The sequence below is a fragment of the Cucurbita pepo genome, unplaced genomic scaffold (genome assembly GCF_002806865.2).
Source record: "Cucurbita pepo subsp. pepo cultivar mu-cu-16 unplaced genomic scaffold, ASM280686v2 Cp4.1_scaffold000188, whole genome shotgun sequence".
Taxonomy (NCBI): Eukaryota; Viridiplantae; Streptophyta; class Magnoliopsida; order Cucurbitales; family Cucurbitaceae; genus Cucurbita; species Cucurbita pepo.
Window position 1 is genome coordinate 1,697 of NW_019646455.1, and position 23,966 is coordinate 25,662.

Consider the following 23,966-nt stretch of genomic DNA (forward strand, 5'->3'; position numbering starts at 1 on the left):
AGCATAGTTTTATTTTTTAGAATATTTTTTTTGAAAACTAAAATATTGAGAATTAATTTTTTTCCTTCAAATTTAATTTCTAAAATTTTCGAAAAATGTTCAAATAATAATTTTTTTTTGAACTTTTGGTGATTTAAAAATTAATTTCATTTTCTTATTTTTTTTTTTAAAAAATAAACAATATATTTGTTCCCGACATATTAAAAACTATGAATATTTTTAAAATAAAATTAATATTTTTTTAAAGATTTATGACAAAATTATCCTTCTAAAGAGACAATAATTCTATTTCCATTCTAAATTAAATAATTATTTTTTTCACAAAATCTCAAACTAATTTTTTGACAAACAAAATGTCAAAATGGCCGAGTGGTCTAAGGCACCAGACTCAAGTTCTGGTCTTCGAAAGAAGGCGTGGGTTCAAATCCCACTTCTGACATTTTTTTTTATAAAGTAGTCATTTGATGAAAATGATATAGTCAAGAGTCGGCCATAGCATATTTACAAGTTTGTCGTGGTCCTAGAGAGATATTTGACCATGAAATCGTGAACCTCGTAAACTCACCATTTTATAGGGATTTTATTGACCATGAGATCGTAAACTCGAGTTTCACTGTCTCTTTGATTGAACGAGAAAAATAGGTGAAAAGAGTTTCAGTGGGTGACGGGAGTTTTTGACATAAAAATTCGTAAGCTAATTCAAATAAGAGGTTACAAAAATGACTCCACTATTCGATATCTTTTTGCACCGTTAGTGATTTTTTTATGATCCCTAATGGTACAAAAGTATCTCGAGGAGATCTACAATTTTCGTGAAAAAATCGTGGGTTGATCGAGAAGATGCTAAAAAATGAAAAACAAAAACAAAAAAAATAAAAAAATGTACCATGGTTGTAGAAACTTCTCTATGTTCTTGCATTGTTAACATGGTTTTATGATTCTTAATGTTATAAATGCATCTTAAAGAGATCGATATCAACTCATCACGCTATTGTCTTGGCTGCACAATAACAACCTCCTTCTGAAAAGCATAAGACCAGCATTGTGAGTATAAAAATACTCTGCAATCAACCTACTTGTAGACTCTATATCACTTTTATGTCGAAATCAATTTATATGTCATATCCAATCCTTTACCTCGATCCACGACTAAAATATCAAGTTTTATCTCATTGTTTATCCAAAGATAGATTCTCAAGTATATGATGTCAAGGAACCAAACATCTTCCTTCCTCGATTGATTGAGCTTCCTATATGATGTCAGCAACATTTCTTCTTTCTCCTCAAGCTTAGCATAATTCCTTCTTTCCTTCTCCCAGTGGGACACTCAGATTTAAAATGTCCTAACTAATGAAACTTGTAACACTCAACTGTAGCTTTGTTGAATGGATGTCCACCTCTTCCTCTACCTCTTCCTCGAAACCATCACGAGCTCGATCATCTCCTCTTCCATCGATTCTATTATCGTATGTCACTTTTAGTGTTTGTTCATCACCTACACGTTCATTCAATTTTTTCTCATGTTTCACCAAGCTGCTTGACAATTCATCGCTAGTTAAAGTTGTTAAACGTAGAAGGTTATATCTATACATAGTAGGAAAATTCACTATTCTTGGAGCTGCGTCTCCTAATTTCCAGGTTTGTTGCCGTGGATCAAGGCCCACGCATGTAATCTTCATTGTACACATCTCCTTCCTATATATATATATGAGGCCGTGACCCATAAATGTCATTGCGCCATTCAACCTAACATGGTATCAGAGCCAAGGTTTATTCATTAACAATGTCTAACATATTTTCTTCCTCCTCCTCCTCTCCATCTACCATCTCCAACACGATCTCATCTACCATGGCGTCAACCTTTGCCCCAATCTCTCTCCACCATGCTGTCACAATCTGTCTCACCAAGAAAAATATCATATGGCGCGCCCAGCTCCTCCCCTACCTACAGAGTACGAAGCTTATGGGCTACCTCAATGACACCATTGCTCACTTGCCAAGTTGATCCCTTCCTCAACCACTGCTGGTGCTGACCTAGTCTCTAATCTGGCCTATGATCGGTGGAATGATCAGGATCAACAGGTCCTTAGCGGCCTTCTCTTCTCCATGTCTGAGGATATTCTTCGTGATGTTATTGCCACTACTACGTCCAAGGAAGCGTGGGATACCCTGCAGCAGATATTTTAGTCGACAACTCATGCTCGTACTATTCAGATCCATGTTGAGCTCGCCACGTCTAAGAAACGCGATCTGTCTACTACAAATTATTTTTGCAAGATCAAAGGGTTGGCCACCGAGCTGGCCGCCGCCGGCTTTGCCCTGTGGGATGATGATGTGATCGCGTATCTTCTTGTTGGTCTTGGCCCTGAATATGATCCCTTCGTCACCCCGATGACTACCAAGAGTGATGCCCTCACGCTTGATGCTGTGTTTGCACATCTAATGACATTTGAAGCTCGCCAACTACAACACCAGGCTGAACTTCAGTTAAATCCTAGATCTTTGACCAATTATGCTGGTCGTGGTGGTTAGCAGAAGAACTGTGGGCGTGGGGATCATGGTCGTGGCCATCCTCGAGGTGGCCACCCTTTCGTGCTGCTAGTGATTGTTGTGACCCCTTTGCTCGCCTTCCTGCCAAATCTGAGGCAAAGTGGGACATACTATCGTTCGCTGCTGGTATAGGATTGGATGAATCCTATCAAGATGAATCTCCTTCTGTGGCACTGGTGGCTACTTCCTCCTACAAGATTGATCTAAATTGGTATAGCGACATAGACACCACTGATCATATCACTAGTGACCTGGATCGTCCCGCTGTGCGTGAACGCTATCATGGAGGCGAACAAGTTCAAGTCGACAATGAAGCAAGTTTGCGGGTTTTGCATACTGGTCATTCTTCAATTAATACTGCTGCTCGTCCTCTTGCATTGCGTAATATTTTGCATGTGCCTGAAATTTCCAAACATCTTCTTTCCGTTCATAAATTTTTCCGTGATAATGACGTAATCTTTGAATACCATCCTTGACATTTTTCTATTAAGGATCCACGGTCACAGAAAATTCTTTATGACAAGAGGTGTGAGTCTGGTCTCTATCCTATCAAGCCATCTGATGTCGATGATCTCAAGCACGCCTTAGTGAGCAGATCTACTACTTTCGTCCAATAGCATGTACATCTTGGACATCCTTCATCTCAAGTAGTGAAGTCAATTTTGTGTCTCAATAATATTTCGTGTGCTAGTGAGTCACCTTTGCGAGTTTGTAATGCGTGACAGTTAGCAAAAAGTCATCAACGGCCAAACACTAGATCTTTTCATCAGTCTTCGTCATCTTTGGAACATATTTTTTTTTTTTTGATGTTTGGGGTCCTGCACCTCCATCTGTTTGGGGCTTTAAATATTATATCAGCTTCATTGATGACTTTAGTAAATTTTCGTGGATCTATTTGATGCATGATCGTATAGAAGCTCCTCGTATACTTTTGCCGTTTCAAGCTCATGTTGAGCATCTCCTGGATACTAAAATCAAGTGTGTCCAGTCTGATTGGGGTGGGGAATATCAGAAAATTCATAAGACATTTTTCGTTCTCTTGGAATTGCTCATCGTGTTTTGTGCCCTCACACACATCAACAAAATGGGTCTGTTGAATGCAAGCACTGTCATATTGTTGAAACTGGCGTAGCCCTTCTAGCTCATGCTGATGTACCTATTAAATTTTGGGATGATGCATTTCTTACAGCCACATATCTCATCAATCGTCTTCCTACCACATATCTCATCAATCGTCTTCCTACTCTTGTCATCGATAAGAAATTTCTCTTAGAGCGTCTTTTTCATACCTCACCAAATTACTCCTCATTAAAAAATATTTGGGCATGCTTGTTGGCCTCATCTTCACCCTTATAACAAATAAAAGCTCTCTTTTCGATCCAAGGAATGTGTCTTTCTAGGCTACAGTTCTTTACATAAAGGGTATAAGTGCCTTGACACAGATTCTGGTCATGTATATATTTCTAGAGACGTCATATTTGAAGAGAATATTTTGCCATTCAAGAGAGCCCCACCCAGTTCTTCCCCAACCTTGCAGCCGACGCACAATGCCCCTGATTTGTGCATCTTGCATTTGGGTAACAACATTACTAATTTGGAGCATGATCACATGCATATATCTATGCATACTAACTCTTTAGATGTAGAAAATCTGGTGCCCACATTAGCTTTGGGATTGCCGCTGCAATCCTTCGCATCGTTGCTGCATGAATCAACATCGGTTATTTTGCCAATGATTGGGGCCTCAGATCCTCCGCCAGCAGATTCTATTCCCGCATCGTTTAGGGCCACCCGGATTCTTTGGGCTCCGATCCTGGTCAGGTCCTCGACCGCTAGTCGACCAACTACTCTCCTCACAACGGCTAGTACGACTGTCTCCTCAGTTGCAGATCCTACACCTATTGCTCATCCCTAAGGTACTTGATTGAAGCACAATATCAAATAGCCCTAGTTGCGTACAAATGGAACAGTAACGTATTCTATGGTTCAATCTTCTGCCTTTAAACCTACTTCACATATTACAGCTATCGAACATCTCCTCTGACGTCAGGCAATGAATGATGAATTTCAGGCACTTCTAAAAAATAAGACATGGCACTTAGTTCCTCCTCGTGTTGGTCTTAACGTTATTGATTGTAAATGGGTTTTCAAACTCAATCAAAAGCCAGATGGTTCTATTTATCGCTACAAAGCACGCCTGGTTGCTAAAGGGTTTAAACAACAGTATGAAGTTGATTATGATGATACCTTCAGTCCGATTGTTAAGCTCACTACCATTCGACTCTTATTATCTCTTGCTGTTTCTTATGGTTGGGCTATTCGGCAGGTTGATATTCAGAATGTTTTTCTTCATGGCCTTCTTAATGAAGATGTTTATATGAAGCAGCCCCTTGGATTTGTGGACTCTCAACATTCTCGTTAACTCTACAAGCTGGATAAGTCGCTTTATGACCTCAAACAAGCTCCACATGCCTGATTTTCTTGCCTTAGCTTCAAACTATTACAACTAGATTTTACACCTTTAAAGGTTGATGTCTTTCTTTTAATTTTTAACAAGGTGGGCATTCAGATGAATATCCTCATCTATGTTGATGATATTATTATCATCAACTCATCTTCTATGGCTACTGAGAAACTTCTTACACAACTTCGGGATGATTTTGTCGTCAAGGATCTTGACACTTGGAGTTATTTTCTTGGGATTGAGGTCTGTCATACTTCTAATGGACTTGTTCTGACACAACATAAATACATTCAAGATTTATTGTCCAGAACCAATATGCTCACAACCAAATGTGTGCCCACGCCTATGCTTCCTAGTGAGAAGTTATTGGATGGTGGTGAAAAGCTCTCGAATGAGGATACTACTCGATATCGGAGTGTCGTTGGTGCTCTCCAATATTTTTCTCTGACACGTTCTGACATCTCCTTCTGTGTCAACAAAGTGTACCAGTTCATGTCCTCCCCAATTTCTGTATGGGCAACTGTTAAACGGATTCTCCGTTATCTACATGACACTATTGATATGGGCTTGTGTTTTACAAAGACCAGCTCTGTTTGCTTAGTACCTTCTTGGATGTTGATTGGGCCAGGAATCTTGATGACCGTCGAAGCACTAGAGGCTATGCGATCTTCTTTGGTGGCAATCTTATCTCTTGGAGTTCAAGAAAACAATCGATAGTTTCTCGTTCTAGTACGGAGGTCAAATACAAGGCGGTTGTTGATGCCACTGACGAATTAATCTGGATCCAAGTCCTTTTACGTGAGCTCGAGATTTCTCAAGCGCGAGCACCTAGCCTGTGGTGAGACAACATTGGTGCCACCTATTTGTCCGCCAATCCAAACATTCATCGACAGACGAAGCATGTTGAGGTTGATTGTCACTTCGTTCGTGAACGAGTATCAACTCGTCAGCTTGATGTGCAGCTCATATCTTCCAAGGATCAGCTCGTTGATATCATGACAAAGCCATTGCTAGCTCCTTCTTTTAGCATTTTTTGGTGCAACCTGAACTTAGTAGTGTTGGATTTTATGTCCTAAAACTCATAGTTTGTAAATAAAAACATATTCTATTTTTAATAAAGTTATTATTGATGTTTATTTAGTAAAGATTGTTATTGAATAAAGTGAATTTTACGATTATTTATCTAAATCCAATAAACTAAGAACACTCTGACTATAGTATGATTACTTGAACTATATGTAGAGACATAAGAATGAATCAAGTTCAAGTATATAAATAAAATGATCTATAGTACAAGGATAAGGCTGAGTACTATATCCTGGGGATACTATGGATGCGGCCCACTTTTGTATATGATATAAACAATGTGATCACTAAATTGTACATGCAGGGACATGTGAGTAGGGGCGTCCTATGCAATGAGTATTGCATAAGATCAGACCATGAAGAAAATCACTCTCACTTTATAATGTCGTTTACTGTTCAGACTGATTTTTTCATTTGATGACCTAAGTAACTCGATCTTAATCCTGAGCTAACCATGAACTCCTATTTATTCGGAGTTATCCTTAGATTTGCATGGGTGAGAGTGGCCGAGTTCGCCGACTCAATAAGCCTCCCACTTGAGGGGTAAGACTACGTGAATAGCTGGGGACATAGGGTGCAAGATTGAATTCACTCCTACCCACTTTTAGGGATAGTAGAGAGGTTGTTCCCTTAAGTACTGACTCCAGGTCTTGAACAAGGAGCCCAACCCTCTCATTGTCCTGAGAGGGATTCGGTTTACTAGTTGGACCACAAACCAATTGTTCATTAGAGGATCAGTGAGACATAAAGAACAAGAAGTAACTTTTGGGGTAAAATAGTAAATTGACCTAGCTCTAGTTACAAACAACATTTGAAGGATCGACTTACTAATCATGGTTATATCAAATGGACAGAAATATATCTATAGTGAGGGGAGTGCAACTAATAGGCTATAGTGGAATGTCATAGTAGTTAATGAATGTTGGTTAACAAGGTTAATGAGTTTAGCTGGTTAATCTCGGATCATTGGAGCCCATGATCTATAGGTCCATTAGGTCCCCTGCTAGCTCATATCGAACTAAACCATAGAACAGTGTGATGAGTGAGTTCGAAGTGTTCGAATTCAAATTAGCGAATATGCGCTAAATATATACAATATATTTAACCACATTTTTGTTTTATTTACTAATTAAATAAAAAGAGAGAATTGGAGATATTTAAATAAGATTTAAATATTTTAATTAATAGGTGGGATTAGGATTGACATTTGAATTAATGTTAAATATTAATTAAATTGTTTAATAAATCATTTAATATTACTTTAATTTGAAATTAATTATTTAAATTAATTGTTGAATTAAAATGGATTCACTCCATGGAAAAATCCATGTTTGAGTTAGTGGAATTTTGAGTGTCAAAATTTGGTAAGCACGAACATGCAAATATAACTCTATAAATAGAGTGATCAAGTTACATGGAAATTCTACTTGAAAAACTTTGAGAAAATCTCTCAAAGCTCTCTCTTTACATATACTAAATTCCTATCAAGTTTCGCCACTCACCAAATTCTACAATTCCGTTCTAAGGCCGGAGAATAGTAGGGAAGATACTAGTGGAGGTTTGAAACCGGTTCATGAGGAAAAATGAATTTGAACTACAAAACGTTAGTACTCAAACTCCTTGAGTTTTAATGCTTAAGAACATGCTAGCTAATTTACTATAATTGATGTACTTAAAGTGCCTAAGATCCAAATTGTTTCGGCATGTGTTATAACAATACCATCCGAATTTGTTTATGATCCAATCATAAACCAAGTCCCTCTCGAGCCGATAAGAGGGTGGAGCCTCATTGTTCAAGTCTCAAAATCAGTAGTTAAGAAAACAACTCATGTACTTTCTTTATATGAAAATGAGTAAATTTCATCACATGATATTACGTTTCCAACTCCCTATTTGGTGAAGTCCCCAAAATTGTAGGCATATTGAATAGGCTACAAGAGACATTTTCACCCATGAAAATTAAAGGACAACCCCTAATAGGTAGGAGTTCATAACGTACTCATGATTAAGATCAAATCGAATATGATCATCATGTGAAATATTAATATTTTCAATTAACGAATTTATAAAGAGAGATTAGATATTTCTTGGTCCAGTCTTATATAAACTCATTATATAGGATACTCCTACTCACATGTCTCCACATAAACGATTTGGATCAAATCATTTGTAACGATTACAAAGTGAATCGTATCAACACTACACTCATGGCTACGACCTTTTCCTTACCCATGAATGACTTGAATCAAATCATTTGTACCAATTACAAAAATATAAAACCTTTAATTGCTCCCTGAATGGCTTCTCCATCGAGCTCGTCACTCTTGTTCTACAACCTTATCCTTATCCAGAAGTAGCGAAGAAGTCAATCATCAGCAACCCGAGGATCTTATGTTTTGACTGATACAATATTTCTACATTTAATTTTTTTTTATTAATTTAAATTGTGTCGGAACACTCCTAATTTATGGGAATTAGGGAGTTAATGAGAAACTTGGATCGAAAGTCCGAGAGAAAATATACTAATAACCAATTTCTCAAAATAATATCTAAAAATAATAAAAAATATATTTCGAGTTATTTTAGGATAGATTTTTTATTTATTTTCAAAATTTGTAACTACTCCCGTATATGTAGGAGAAGTGTGTGTATCTATATATCTATATCTATATATATATATATATATATATATATATATATATATATTTATTGAAGAGAAAAATAATTTAAATCGTTTCACCAAACCCTTCGCCTCTAACGCTTTCCCTGTTCTCCAAAACCTCTGTCACTCCACTGCCTCCAACACCATGGCTTCCTTCCTCGGCTCCAACTCTCCACAAGTTTCATCTCTGTCGTCGTTGGAGATCAAATTCGTCGGAATCTGCGGAAACTATCAGATTGATCGAAGGCCGGCATCTCCCGGCCGTTCGATTTCGGTTCAGAAGAATCGCGACGGAAATGCGAATGCGGTTGCGTCGTCGAATAAGAGGAAATGGTGTATGTGTTCTCCGTCTACTCATCCAGCCTCTTTCCGGTGTTCGCTCCACAACAAGAAGTCGAGGCACTCTGTTAATGCCCTGAATCGCAGCGAGTTCTCGAACGGATCGTTGGATTTTCGTAGATCGGCAATGACGAATTCGATTGCCAGAATCGGAGGCGTGGAAGGTGCTGATCTCGTGAAGAGAGCTTTATCGGCTTTGATTAGGCCTTCTTCGCATCAGTTGCGGCCGCGATCAGCGTTTCAACCTAGACCTAGCCGTCTATCAGTCATGTCAAAAGCAGAGCAGGAGTAGCCACACATTTTCCAGCCCTAATCATTTTTTTTCCCTCTTTTTTCTTTGGTCTTTTGCTACTGGTAGTAGGTAGGCTGACTATAGTTCTAATTTAGGAAATGATCATGAGTCTATAATAAAATAATATTATCTCCGTTGGTTCCATTGATTGGTGTATCCAATAAGGTTATTACTCACAGTTAATCTAAACTCTTAATCATTACTACCAGTGTTGGCCTAACTTCGGCTTAGACCAAACCTACATTAAAACAGTGCATCAAACTTCTTACTGGTTTCTGGTAAATATTAGTGGTACGTTGCATCCAAAATCGAGCATAGACAAAAAATATATCATTTTGAATAACAATATATTTCTTCAATAAATTAATATTTTAAAATATTTATGACAAAATTATCCTCAAATTATCATTCTAAAAAGATGTTAATTGTGAATATTTTAAAAATAAAATTATTTTTAAATATTTATGACAAAATTATCCTCAAATTATTATCTTAAAAAGATGTTATTTGTGAATGACAAAATTATCAAATTATTATCTTAAAAAGATGTTATTTGTGAATGACAAAATTATCATTCTAAAAAGATGTCAGTGGGATTTGAACCCACACCCTCTTACGAAGACCACTCGACCATCTTGACATTTTGGATTCAACAAATTAGTTTAATATTTGAAGTGAAAAAATAATTAATTCTGACCAACTTAGTTCGATTCATCCTAACTAGTTTAATTCAATCTTCTCTAGAAAACTATTAGATCTATGCTATTTGATTCGATGAGGTACGTATCTTATTGGAGAAGTTATTTTTATCCTTACCATAAATGAAGATTAATCATGTATATGAAAGACTATATCATAACACATAAACTATTATATAAGGCCGAATACTTTTATTAAATACTGATAACTTGTCCATGCATGAACTATTATGTCATGACATAGCAAAATTTTATGCTTGGCTTAAAGCTTTCTTTGAGCCTTTGTTTGTGTATAGCTTTTCTGGCGAGACCCAAGACTACGAATTCACACTTATAACGACCAAACCCGACGTCGAAACACTTGGTTCATGGTATGAAGTGGACCACCGACGATCCCACATACAAGAGAGGTAAGCTTTATATGCTTGAATAAGGTCGTGTGTCGTCGGAATCTAGATTCAATTTTTGGGTTTAAAGGCTCATAGACCTGTCATTTTAGACACCTACAAGCCACGAAACTTCGTGGAAAAGAAACATAAAGTCCAACAGAGAGTTAGAGGAGAAAAACGATGAGGAAGGACGTTGGAAATAGTCACGGAGAAAAGCGTGATGAGAGTCGGGTGAAGAAGACGAATCTGTCGGATCCGGATCGAGGTCAGTTTCAACCAATAACCCACTGCCAATCCATTGGTTTCGGCCCAACGTGCGTTCGCAACCCAATGTCATGTCATTTACGGATACCGTGCCGGATAACGGGTGTATTTAGCAACCTTCAACACGGGGGCTGGGGCGTAATATCGGCACACCCGTGCCGTTCGGTACTGTCCTTGAAAAACCCATTTCAAAAGAAGTCGCCCGAGAAAATCGTCTCGGCACGCTCGCCCACACTGTGACACACGTATGTGCCACAGGGTAGCTCACTTAGGCCATAGGGCCAAGGGTGGTGGAGAGCTAACACCTATAGTACATTTTGAGTCATTTTCAATTTTTCAAGCATAGACATGATTTGAGTGAACGGTCATACAGTGTCGTGCATTGTTCATCCGGTGTCCGATTGACACCAAATTTGGTGAGCATTCATATTTCATATGGACGGACTTAACTCCCAAACCGCATGTCCAAATTCCTTTTGGAACCCCAACTTTTGAGGTTAAGGCCCGAGATCCTACCCGGTCCTTCAACAAGCCTATCTTTACCGTTCTTGTCTATCTGATGTCTCTGTCTTGCTTATGTCTCAACTAGTCTTCAATGTCTGCTCTGTGTGGTATGTTAGATGATGAATCGTCCTCCTCGATCGCATCATGACACTCGTCTAGGCCCTCGCGTGGCAGGATGACACCACTTTAGGGTCGCCGCTTCTCTTGTCGCAACGTGGGGGTCACAACCTACTCTCTTCATAGTTAGGTTGTGACATTCTCCCCCACTTAAACTAGTCATCGTTCTCGATGACTTACTTGCTTGGGGGCACAACCATTGTTAGGTTGTGACATTCTCCCCCACTTAACCTAGTCATCGTCTTCGATCACTTACTTTGGGGCACAACCATTGTTAGGTTGTGACATTCTCCCCCACTTAAACTTAAACTGGGCATCGTCCCGATGACGATCTGAACTCTTTGACTGTTGCTGACTCGACCCGCTAGATTTGTTGTGTTTTAGACAAGTATAAAATTACTAAGCACCTGACTATCCTTTGTCATAATGCTCATCTTACTGACACGCCTCGGTCAGCTGGGGACAAGTTCGAGTTGATGCTTCTGACTTCTCTTTTGTCATATGGCACCACATTCTAACTCTTGACTTAGTCAGTTGTTGGGTGAACTTGCCCCAACTTTAGCTTGGCACTACTCTTGGCCAATTTGCATACTTTCTGAGTGACACATAACGGTACACCTTGCGGGGTGTGGCTCATAAGCCAACCGCAATATTACTCTTTGCGGCACCAACGACTATGGGAGCGGAGTCTAGACAGCTTGTTATTGACTTGCTGGGAATCAAACGTGCTTCAGATGGATACGAAAACTCGTGCACACTATCTACGGCCTATCCCCCTTCGGACCTATTTCTGTTGTTCGCCCATCTTGGACTCGGCCACTGAGACTTGCAACGTAGACATGGCTATTTAGTGTTTGTCATAGTTGTGGGTGAGGCTGACTCTCTCTGCAGACACTCACCAGACAACTATGGACTTCTAAGGGCACTCTTTCCTTGTTCATGGCCAACTTGGCCTCAACGTGTGTATCCTCCGATTAACACAACCGGGTGCAGCCCTCGGGGTGGGGCTCGCAAGCCCAGCCGCAACACTCTCTCGTCGTGACCACTTCTTCTATTGAGCAAAGTCAAAAACTTTTTGACATAGTCTCTTCAGTTGTTGGCGCTACCTTTCGGCCAACTCTTTGTACTCTGCCACCTTCATGTGGCTTTTGCTGCATTGACACTTCTCTTGGTCTTCTCACAGCTTCACTTTTCTATGTCTACTTCTAGCTTGATGCTCACTTATCGAGCGGATACTGGTCTCGACAACTCTTCTGGAGTCATCCACCTTAGGCACAAGGTGATGGCTCAAGGAATACACATGTGCTCGCATGTTGGAGCACTTTTACGGGGTGAGAGACCTATTGATTCGGCTCTCCCCCACTCGAACTCGGTTGCCTCTTGGCAACAAGGTTGTCCTCCCATAAGGACTTGCATTGTACTAAATTTTTGTACTTGACCGACATTTGTCATTTCCTGACTCTTGGCTTATCTTCTTGCAACCACTGACACTATTCCTCTAATGTGAATGATTATTTGGAAAGCACCGACTTGGTGCACATTCTGTTTCATCTTATCTTACCAATTATCGGAGCCCCAAGCCCTTGGAAAATGAGCTTGGTTCTTGCTTTGACGGGTACGCACTCCCCTCAATAATGTGTCATGACCGACTACTGCCACTGATGTTTTGACAACACAACTTTCCTGTCAGCACCGACACTCTTGACGCACTTGTGATGTCTTTCGTTTGACCCTCGGGTTCTTTTCTCTAGCTATCTTGTCCACTTCATGACTACAAGCTCTTGTCAAATGAGCTAGGTTTTACTTGATGGGTAGATCTCCTCATACTGAAGTGTCGACACATGACACTAATGAACTTCGGGTAGTCTTGGCTTTAACCCCCAACTGATTCTAATTTTGATCGGCAACTGTCCTGCCCACTCTGGCACTCTTGACACACTTGCAAGGTTTTCGATCAACTCTTGGGTTCATTTCTCTTGACTATCTTGCCCGACTAGACACACAAAGTGTGACTTTAATACCAACTGTCACGATCCTACATTTTTTACCTTGCAGTGTCGTGATCTTGACACGCTCACGACCAGACTTAAGAGAAATTAAGCTCCATATATATTTTTTGCCCCGACTTTGTGGTTTCGTCAGACCTTAGGCAAGGTTTGTCTTAGCCACTCGAACATTGCTTGTGCGGAATCCAAGCTTATTCGTCTACACACGCCGCCTATGCGTGCATGTTCTGTCGTCCGCGACACAACCGACTTGCCTTTATACTAAGCCAAGTCATTCGGCTCGATCTTGCCTCTGCTCGGGCCAAGGTCTCTCAATGCAACGTTGCATCTCATCTTGTCATCTCGATCTCCATCGACATGGTCCATATGTCTTGATGCCATCTCGAGTCTCAGGATGTCGTCGGCCATCACAACTTGTTCGGTCATGCCATCGAGAATGGGCCCGCTGTTGACTTCTGGCAATTGACATGAAAACGTCAACGAAGTAAAAACCAGTCAAAGGAAAACTTCTTCGAAGAAGAAAATATGGAAAACAAAGGGAGAGAATATCTGGGCTGAATACCGGATCGATTTCATTTCTCATTAGTTGGGATATTTAAATAACAAATTACATCTAAAAATGGAAAGACGTGGGAAACTTAATTGAGGCGTTTGCANTAAAAATGGAAAGACGTGGGAAACTTAATTGAGGCGTTTGCAATGGACGTGTACTTCCCACTCACTTCAATTGTATGGGTTTAAAATTACCTAAAAAAATAGTTAACTAAATTAGGGATCACTCCTACTGAAACATAGAGATATATCTAACAAGTAGGATTTATCTAACAATCTCCTCCAAGCTCTATCGTATATCTACCTTATTGTTTGAACTTTGATTTGAGCTCGCCAGTCTAGGTGGTTCTCCTCCTCCCAGTAGGTCTTCCATCCTCCGGTACCTGGCCACCAGACCATCATCGTGATCGACATCCAGCGTCGAATTCGTAGTACGAGGTGTTGGGAACTCCATTGGATCAGGGGGTGCAGTTGGAGTTGTGGTTGGGGTTGGCATAGGCGTGCCCGATGTAGCTGCTAGCGGTGGTGACGGTTTCTAATGCTGCACTCCTCCTTCTCTCGGCTCAGTGACGAGGTACTCCACCGTGAATTGATTTGGGTTTTGGTCTGCCTCGGTCACGTCGTTCCACTGCCAAAAGGTGGTTTTGTCAAAGATGACGTCGTGCGACACGTGAGCTCGCCCCTCACAGGATCATAGAACTTGTACGCCTTGCTTCTGGGTTCGTAGCCGATGAGGACGACCTTCAGCCCTCTGGGATTGAGCTTGGCTAGGTCGGGAGGCACGTCCTTCATGTATGCGACGCAGCCGAACACTCGAAGATGATGTACCGCCGCCTTCTTGTTGTACCTGATGGTGTTACTATAACACGTGCGGAAGCAATTTGGATCTTAGGCACTCTAAGTACATTTATTATAGTAAATTAGCTAGCATGTTCAAAAGCATTAAAACTCAATGACTTTGAATACTAACCTTTTGTAGTTCAAATTTCTTTTTCCTCACGAACCGGTTTCGAAACACCACTAGTGTCTTTCCTATAATTCTCCAACCTTAGAACGGAATTGTGGAATCCAGTGAGTGACGAAACTTGATAGGAATTTAGTATATGTAAAGAGAGAGTTTGAGAGATTTTCTCAAAGTTTTTCAAGAAGAATTTCCATGTACCTTGATCACTCTATTTACAGAGTCATATTTGCACGTTCACTCAAATTTGTGGGATTATGTGGCAAACATGCAAGTTTAGTTAAACCATATATTGACACTCAATATTCCACTAACTTAAACATGGATTTTTCCATGAAGTGAAGTGAACATTTGACTTTCTTTATTTTAATTCAACAATTAATTTAAATAATTAATTTCAAATCAAAATAATATTAAATGATTAATTAAACAATTTAATTAATATTTAACATTAAATCAAATGTCAATCCCAATCAATTCTATCCTTCACAAGTTGTTCGTAACTAGAGTTGGGTCAATTTACCATTTTATCCTTAAAGTTACTTCTTGTTCTTTAAGTCCCACTGATCTTCTAATGAACAATTGGTTTTGTTGGGTTTTATGTCCTAAAACTCATAGTTTGTAAACAAAAACATATTATATTTTCGATAAAGTTATTATTGTTATTTATACAGTAAAGATTGTTATTGAATAAAGTGAACTTTACGATCATTAATCTAAATCCAATAAACTAAGAACACTCTGGCTATAGTATGATTACTTGAACTATATGTAGAGACATAAGAGTGAATCAAGTTCAAGTATATAGTCAAAATGATCTATAGTATAAGGATAAGGCTGAGTACCTTATTCTGGGGACACTATGGATGCGGCCCACTTTTGTATATGATATAAACAATGCGATCACTAAATTGTGCATGTGGAGACATGTGAGTGGGGGCGTCCTATGCAATGAGTATTGCATAAGATCGGACCATGAAGAAAACCACTCTCACTTTATAATGTCGTTTACTGTTGAGACTGATTTTCTTTTCATTCGATAACCTAGGTAACTCGGTTTTAATCCTGAGCTAACCATGAACTCCTGTTTATTCGGAATTATCCTTAGATTTGCATGGGTGAGAGTGGCTCTAGTTCGCCGACTCAACAGGCCTCCCATTTCAGGGGTAAGACTGGGTGAATGGCTGGGGACGTGGGGTGCAAGACGGAATTCACTCCTACCCACTTTTAGGGATAGAAGAAAGGTAGTTCCCTTAAGCACTGACTCCAGGTCTTGAACAAGGGGCCCCACCCTCTCATTGGCCTGAGAGGGATTCGGTTTACTGGTTGGACCACAAACCAATTGTTTATTAGAGGATCAGTGAGACATAAGGAACAAGAAGTAACTTCAGGGGTAAAACGGTAAATTGACCCAGCTCTAGTTACGAACAACCTGTGAAGGATCGACTTACTAATCATGGTTATATCAGATGGACAGAAATATATCTATAGTGAGGGGAGTGCAACTACTAGGCTATAGTGGAGTGTCCTAGTAGTTAACGAATGTTGGTTAACCAGGTTAATGAGTTTAATCGGTTAATCTTGAATCGTTGGAGCCCATGATCTATAGGTCCATTAGGTCCCTCTGCTAGCTCATATCGGACTAAACCATAGAACAGTGTGACGAGTGAGTTCGAAGTGTTCGAATTCAAATTAGGGAATATGCGTTACATATATACGATATATTTAACCGCAATTTTATTTTATTTACGAATTAAACGAAAAGAGAGAATCTGAGATATTTAAATAAGATTTAAATATCTTAATCAATTATGTGTCGGAATTGATTGGGATTGACATTTGAATTAATATTAAATATTAATTAAATAGTTTAATTAATCATTTAATGTTACTTTAATTTGAAATTCATTATTCAAATTAATTGTTGAATTAAAATGAAGAAAGTCAAAATGTTGACTTCATTTAATGGAAAAATCCATGTTAGTGGAATTTTGAGGTGTCAAAATTTGGTTTAACCAAACTTGCATGTTTGCCAAATAAACCCCACAAGTTTGAGTGGAATTTTGAGTGTCAAAATTTGGTTAACTCAAACATGCATGCTTGCCACATAATCCCAAACATTTGAGTGGAATTTTAAGTGTCAAAATTTGGTGATCTCAAATTTGCATGAACATGCAAACATGACTCTTTAAATAGAGTGATCATGGTACATGGAAGGTCTTCTTCTTCTTGGTGGAAAACCTTGAAAAAAACCTCTCACAAACACTCTCTTCACATATACAAAATCCCTCTCAAGTTTAGTCACTCACCGGATTCCACAATCCCGTTCTAAGGCCGGAGGATAGTGGAGAAGACACTAGTGGTGGTTTGAAACCGGTTCGTGAGGAAAAAGAAGTTTGAACTACAAAAAGTTAGTATCTAAACTAATTAAGTTTTAATACTTATGAACATGCTAGTTATATACTATAATTAATGTTCTAAAAGTGCCTAAGATCCAAATTGCTTCCGCATGTGTTATATTAACACCATCAGGTTTGTGGTCCAACCACCAAACCAAATCCCTCTCGGGCCAATGAGAGGGTGGGGTCAATTGACCGTTGTACCCTTAAAATTACTTCTTGTTTCTTAAGTCCCACTGATCCTTTAATGAACAATTGATTTGTGGTCTAACCACCAAACCAAATCCCTCTTGGGCCAATGAGAGGGTGGGGCCCCTTGTACCAAACCAAATCCCTCTCGGGCCAATGAGAGGGTGGGGCCCCTTGTTCAAGACTTGGAGTCTGTATTCTATCTTACACCCTATGTCTCGAGCTATTAACAACCACCAAACCAAATCCCTCTCGGGCCAATGAGAGGGTGGGGCCCCTTGTTCACCCTTAAAGTTACTTCTTGTTCCATAAATCCCACTGATCCTCTAATGAGGATCCAAATCCCTCTCGGGCCAATGAGAGGGGAGGGGCCCCATGTTCACCCTTAAAGTTACTTCTTGTTCCTTAAGTCCCACTGATCCTCTAATGAACAATTGGTTTTTGGTCCAACCACCAAACCAAATCCCTTTCGGGCCAATGAGAGGGTGTGTTAGATGATGCATCATCCTCCTCGATCGCATCATGACACTCGTCTAGGCCCTCGCGTGGCTAGATGGCGCCACGTGAGGGTCGCCGCTTCTCATGTCGCAATGTGAGGGTCACAAACTACTCTCTTCATAGTTAGGTTGTGACATTCTCCCCCACTTCAACTAGTCATCGTCCTCGATGACTTACTTGGGGGCACAACCATTGTTAGGTTGTGACACTGAGCATGATACTCATGGGTCTGTTGACCTCTGGATGTCGCTACAGACAGCTAGCTCTGTTATAATGGGTCCAAGAGGGGGTGCAAACCACCTGGGAATTCATGCTCATAGGTGTGGGTCGTGTGTTCGTACTACACATCTAATTTAGTCTGGACTGGAAGCCACCCCTAGGATGCTTTAATGATAGGTCCCTATTACATTATTGCATGTGTTTGCATTTTCACAACCCCTATAGTGGGGTCACTTATTGAGTATTCTTCGAAATACTTAGACCATGTGCTACATCATTTTTTGAGTAAAGGCAAGGCACCCCTATACGGTTAACGATGACATCGCAATCAGAGACCAGGACACGTGCATAGGCTAGTAGCATATTTAATTTCCTAGACTTACGTTAGAATATGTTGTTATATATTTCATGTTTTAAATTATTTATCATTATTGTTTTTAATGTTATTTTTTTAATTATATTTTGTTTTGAACATGTAAGACCATGGCGATGTTTTCAACGGTGAAGTTATGTTTATTCTGAAACTTAGGATATTAATGATGATGTTTTAAGAGTTATGTTCCACATATAAGCTTAGGCTAAGATGACAGTAGTGACTTTAGGTAGCTAAAATCTAGGTGTTACGGTTGAAATCAGAGATCTAGGTAATAGATTCTAAAGACTAGCCTATGAGGTAGACTTGACACGTTCCATGGTCCCACCATCGATACCCCATCACTGTCACGTATGCCTTGCATAAGATAAGAAAAAGAAACGCTTTTAAATCGCATGCACTTTAATTTTTGATATTACTGATTATGATATGGTATTGTTTATGTTAAATTGGGAATATGTTGTTGATTGCATGCTGATTGAAGGATTATAATGTGCTATATTTGCAATATTATATGAGTTTGTATTATGCAATATATTATTATTCATATTAGCCCGTCTTAGACTTAAGAAATATGATCTTGGTTTCTAGAACCATGTCACTCTGATGATGACGTGGAAGAGAAAGATGAGGAAGATGATGACTCCCTAGTAGAGGTAGAGGAAGAGGTGAGGCTGAAGAGAGCCTACCACGAGAAGGATCAGTAACAAGGATGGATGCAATTGTGCCGCGTAGGTTGAGGTGCTACAAATTGCACCACCACAAGCTACGCCATCTCCACAAGCCACACCACCTCCAGCAGCACTAACGGCTAGAGTAGACTTGACCACTACAATGATGTGGGTCTCGTTTCAGACCATGATGCATGCCATGATGGTCACCCAAGAAGCCAATAATTTGCAAATTGTCAGAGGAGCGAACTAGTTAAGGGACTTCATACGATATGATCTCCACCCATACACCAGTACTATGAGAAATCCAATAGAAGCTCAGATGTGAATTTTGTCTTTGGAACCATATTCGAGTCGATAGAATGTCCAGATAACCAAAAGGGCTCTTGTGCGTCATTTGTGTTGTAAAAAAACACAAAAGTATGGTGGAAGGATAATAAGGATAGTATCAATCTAGGAGGGGGAGTTATGGAATAGGATTGGTTTAAGGAGACCTTCCTCAAGCTACTTAGGAAAGTAGAACGACTTAGGAAACAACAGAATTTTTCTCATCTAACTCAGGATGGACACTCGATGGAAAGATATGACCGAGATTTCATGAGATTAAAGACGTTTGCACCGTCCTTGGTCGACACTGAATAAAAAATGACTGAGAAATTTGTCTTGGGTCTGGACCTATAGATCCACCACACGGTGGAAGCTAGAGACCCAAAAATATATGAGGAAGCTTCGAGAACTACCAAAGCCTTAGAGAAGCCCAGAGATGAGGTACGATAAGAGCTGTTAGTTACTGTTGGAGGCAAACGACCTGATGACTTGAAATACTCAGATCGTCGACCACCAACGCGTAGGCCCTGCTATGCCAACCGACCTGCCCCACGACAAGCTGATAGATACCCTCTCAAACATACTGATAGACACCTAGAAACCAAGATGGGGCCAGAGGAAGTGGGGGAGTTAGGATGTAAGATCCGTGGAAAGTTTCACAGGAGAAGATGTATCGTCGGGACTAGAGCCTATTTTCGATGTGGCTAAGATGGTCATATCGCCATCAACTACATGGCCAAGGACACCAAAATGAACCTAACCCACCTTGAGCAGTGGAAGAGGCAGACAGACCGGTGTAAACTCGTGCTCAAGCTAGGGAATATGCCTTCACCAGTAGAGACACTAGGAGGTCTGACACCGTGGTGATAGATACACTGGTCATTACGCTTTTACCATGTTTGATTCTAGTTCTCCGCAATCATTTATAACTGTTCCTTTTGTTACACATGCAGGGTTCAAACTAGAACCCTTATTGCATGTATTATCTGTGAGTACCCTGCGGGAGTAGACTTAGTTGTTAAGAATAGAGTAAAAGATGGCCAAGTAACCGTAGCCGATGGAACCCTAAGCATAGACTTGATAGTAGTTAGCATGACATACTTCAATGTAATACTAGGCATGGATTGATTTTCTGAAAACCAAGCTAGTATAGGATGTCGTAAAAAGGAAGTGATAGTCTCAATGATGAAAGCTAAAAAAACTAGTTAAAGAAGGGGGTTGGGCTATATTAGCATGTGTCGTAGATGTAAGAAGAAAGGAAAACACCCTGGACACTGTACTAGTAGTGAATGAATTTCCAGAAGACCTACCAGGAATACCTCCTTCCCAAGTTGTAGACTTTGCCATAAAACTCGAGCCGGGAACTGGGCCTATTTTCAAAGCACCCTATCACATGGTGCCCGTAGAGTTGAAAGAACTCAAGGCGCAGTTACAAGACCTACTAGACAAAGGCTTCATCCGTCCTAGCGTATCTCCTTGGGGTGCGTCAGTGTTGTTTGTCAAGAAGAAGGATGACTCGATGCACTTGTGCATTGATTATAGAGAACTAAATAAGAGGACGATAAAGAAAAAGTACCCCCTCCCTCACATTGAAAACCTATTTGATCAACTTAGGGAGGCACGGTATTCTCCAAGATAGACATTTAGTCAGGGTACCATAAAATTGAGATTAAAGAAGGGGATGTATCAAAGACAGCATTTAGGACGAGATACAGTCACTACGAGTTTGTAGTGATGTCGTTTGGCCTCACCAATGCCCCAATTGTGTTTATGGAATTAATGAACCGAGTATTTAAGACTATCTAGACACATTTGTTATTAAGATCAATACGATGCTCTATTTCACAATTTTAAGTTGAATTTAATTTAGAAATGTAAAATACTAACGAAAGGAATGAGACAACCAAATAGGAAATGAACTCCGGCAACATTTGGAGTACCTCGAAGAACAAAAGCTTAGCAAACGGAAATTTAAGAAAACACTGGCTAAGGCCAAACAAGTGGCCTTACTGTAGGATAGGCTAGGCAATTGTTTGTTGTATGATGACACATGCCTAGTGGCATCGACACGTGTCCTTTATGCTCTATGATTATGATGTATGATGTATGATGTATGATGTATGATGTATGATGATGTGTATGAGTTATGTGATGATATTTAATGATGTTCTACGATGATTATGATGTGTTTATGATGACGTTGTATGATGATGACGATGCATGATGATGTGTATGAGTTATGTGATGATATTTAATGATGTTCTACGATGATTATGATGTGTTTATGATGACGTTGTATGATGATGACGATGCATGATGATGTGTATGAGTTATGTGATGATATTTAATGATGTTCTACGATGATTATGATGTGTTTATGATGACGTTGTATGATGATGACGATGCATGATGATGTGTATGAGTTATGTGATGATATTTAATGATGTTCTACGATGATTATGATGTGTTTATGATGACGTTGTATGATGATGACGATGCATGATGATGTGTATGAGTTATGTGATGATATTTAATGATGTTCTACGATGATTATGATGTGTTTATGATGACGTTGTATGATGATGACGATGCATGCTAAAATGATGATGTAAAGGATGTTATTTCCTTGATATGACGTTGTTTTCCATAAGACACAACCCTAGTTAGTATTATTAATGATGAAAGAATGAAGACTAATGCACGTATATTACTGATAGTAATATAGATATGGACTAAGGGTTGTGTTTAAAGATGTTTTAAAGATGAGAAACCATAGGGACCTTATACATTCCTGTATGTACGTAAGCATCGGGATATGAACCCTTTTACGATGATGATTATATGGATGCATATGTTACAATGATGATGGTGATCATGTCGAGAATGACACTCAGGGGTATGCTTACCTCTAGACGTTGCTACGAGCAACTAGTTCGGTTATGATGGGTCCAGGGGGTGCAAACTGCCTGAAAATTCACACTCGCACGTGTTTGTTGTGTGTAGGAAAGTATTGCACATCCAATTTAGTCTGGACTGGAGGCCACCCCTAGGATGTTTTAATGATGTTCACAGAGCATTATTGCATGTGTTTGCATTTTCACAGAGCATTATTACGGGCAACTAGTTCGGTTATGATGGGTCCAGGGGGATCACTTATTGATTATTCTTCGAAATACTCAAGTCGTGTGCTACATCATTTTTCTAGTAAAGGCAAGGCGCTCCTATACGGTTGACGACAACATCTCAATCAGAAACAATGACACGTGCATAGGCTAATAGCATATTTAATTTCCTAGACTTAGGTTAGAATAGGTTTATACATTTTATATTTTAAATTATTTATCATTCTATTTTTTTAATTTTATTTCTCAATTATGCTTTGTTTTGAACACCTAAGATCATGGCAATAGTTTCAACAATAAAGTTATGTTTATTTTAAATTTTATGATTTTATTGATGATGTTTTAAGAGTTATATTCTGCACATGAGCTTAGGCTAAGATGATGGTAGCAACTTTAGGTAGTTAAAATCTGGGGTCGTTACAAACAATATAGGATAACACGTATCTTTCTAAGTAAAGCTTAGACACAATTTTCCTTAAGAAAGATTCGGTGTGTGGAACTGTAGGAGTCGAGATAGATTCGAGTCATAATTTAGACTCCTTTATATTTTATATGTGCATGTTTTTGCATTATTGTTTTGTAAACGATAATCAAAGTTTCTTGTACATGAATTATATATTGAAATATATTTGAAACTTATATGGTAAATTGCATGATTGTAAACTATTAAAATTTAAGAGTCAATTTTTATTTCCCATCAGTTAGTAGCAAAACATGACTTGAGAACTTAAGAAATTGGGTAGTTACACGCTAGTTACTAGCTCATGTTTTCAATGTTGGGTTATCTCCCCCGACCCATTATCGCCGCTCGACAAACCATGTAAGATTTCAAGTTTTTCTACCACACCCCAAATTTTGAGGCATGGAAAGATAAGTTGTGACTCAACAAACTATGCCATGCATGAAAATTAAAGAATAAGTAATAGAAAATTAGTTATAAAATTTATGGACGAGTTTGAAATTTTACAAGCAATCGGAAAGAATTCAAAGTATGATTGGAATGTATATTTACATATGTCAAGTACATGTAATTGGGGAAACGGGGATCAAGATACATGGTGCATGTAAAATGTCAATTATGTATAAGTAATCTAGACAGATGCTTTGGGTCGACATTTCCTCTTTGCTTTCGAGCTCCCGAACACCCAAACGCCACGATCTGTAACTTCACAACCTGTTTAAGCCCAATCTGCAGACCATTCCAATCTGCCCAGCAACTCACAACCCAAGTTCCGGCCCCAACGTTGCACAGCCCATACACGCGACCAAGAACCTGAGTTTGTG

The 23,966-nt window shown here is 39.3% G+C and overlaps 1 protein-coding gene and 2 non-coding genes across 3 annotated transcripts; all 3 read left to right on the forward strand.

Annotated features, from left to right (window-relative positions):
• The first annotated feature begins 355 nt into the window (after positions 1 to 355).
• On the forward strand, positions 356 to 439 carry TRNAL-CAA. The gene has a single exon. It is a non-coding gene; the product is annotated as a tRNA-Leu (tRNA).
• Positions 440 to 2,316: 1,877 nt separating this feature from the next.
• LOC111784328 lies at positions 2,317 to 2,456 on the forward strand. The gene has a single exon (XR_002813514.1). It is a non-coding gene; the product is annotated as a small nucleolar RNA Z247 (small nucleolar RNA).
• Positions 2,457 to 8,907: 6,451 nt separating this feature from the next.
• Positions 8,908 to 9,393, forward strand: LOC111784325. Its single transcript, XM_023665062.1, has one exon. The coding sequence runs from the start codon at positions 8,908 to 8,910 to the stop codon at positions 9,391 to 9,393; it is 486 nt and encodes a 161-aa protein (XP_023520830.1).
• The last annotated feature ends 14,573 nt before the right edge of the window (positions 9,394 to 23,966 follow it).

What these genes read in the sequence shown, in the direction of transcription:
- LOC111784325 (XM_023665062.1), top strand. Translation starts at nt 8,908, where the DNA reads ATGGCTTCCTTCCTCGGCTCCAACTCTCCACAAGTTTCATCTCTGTCG.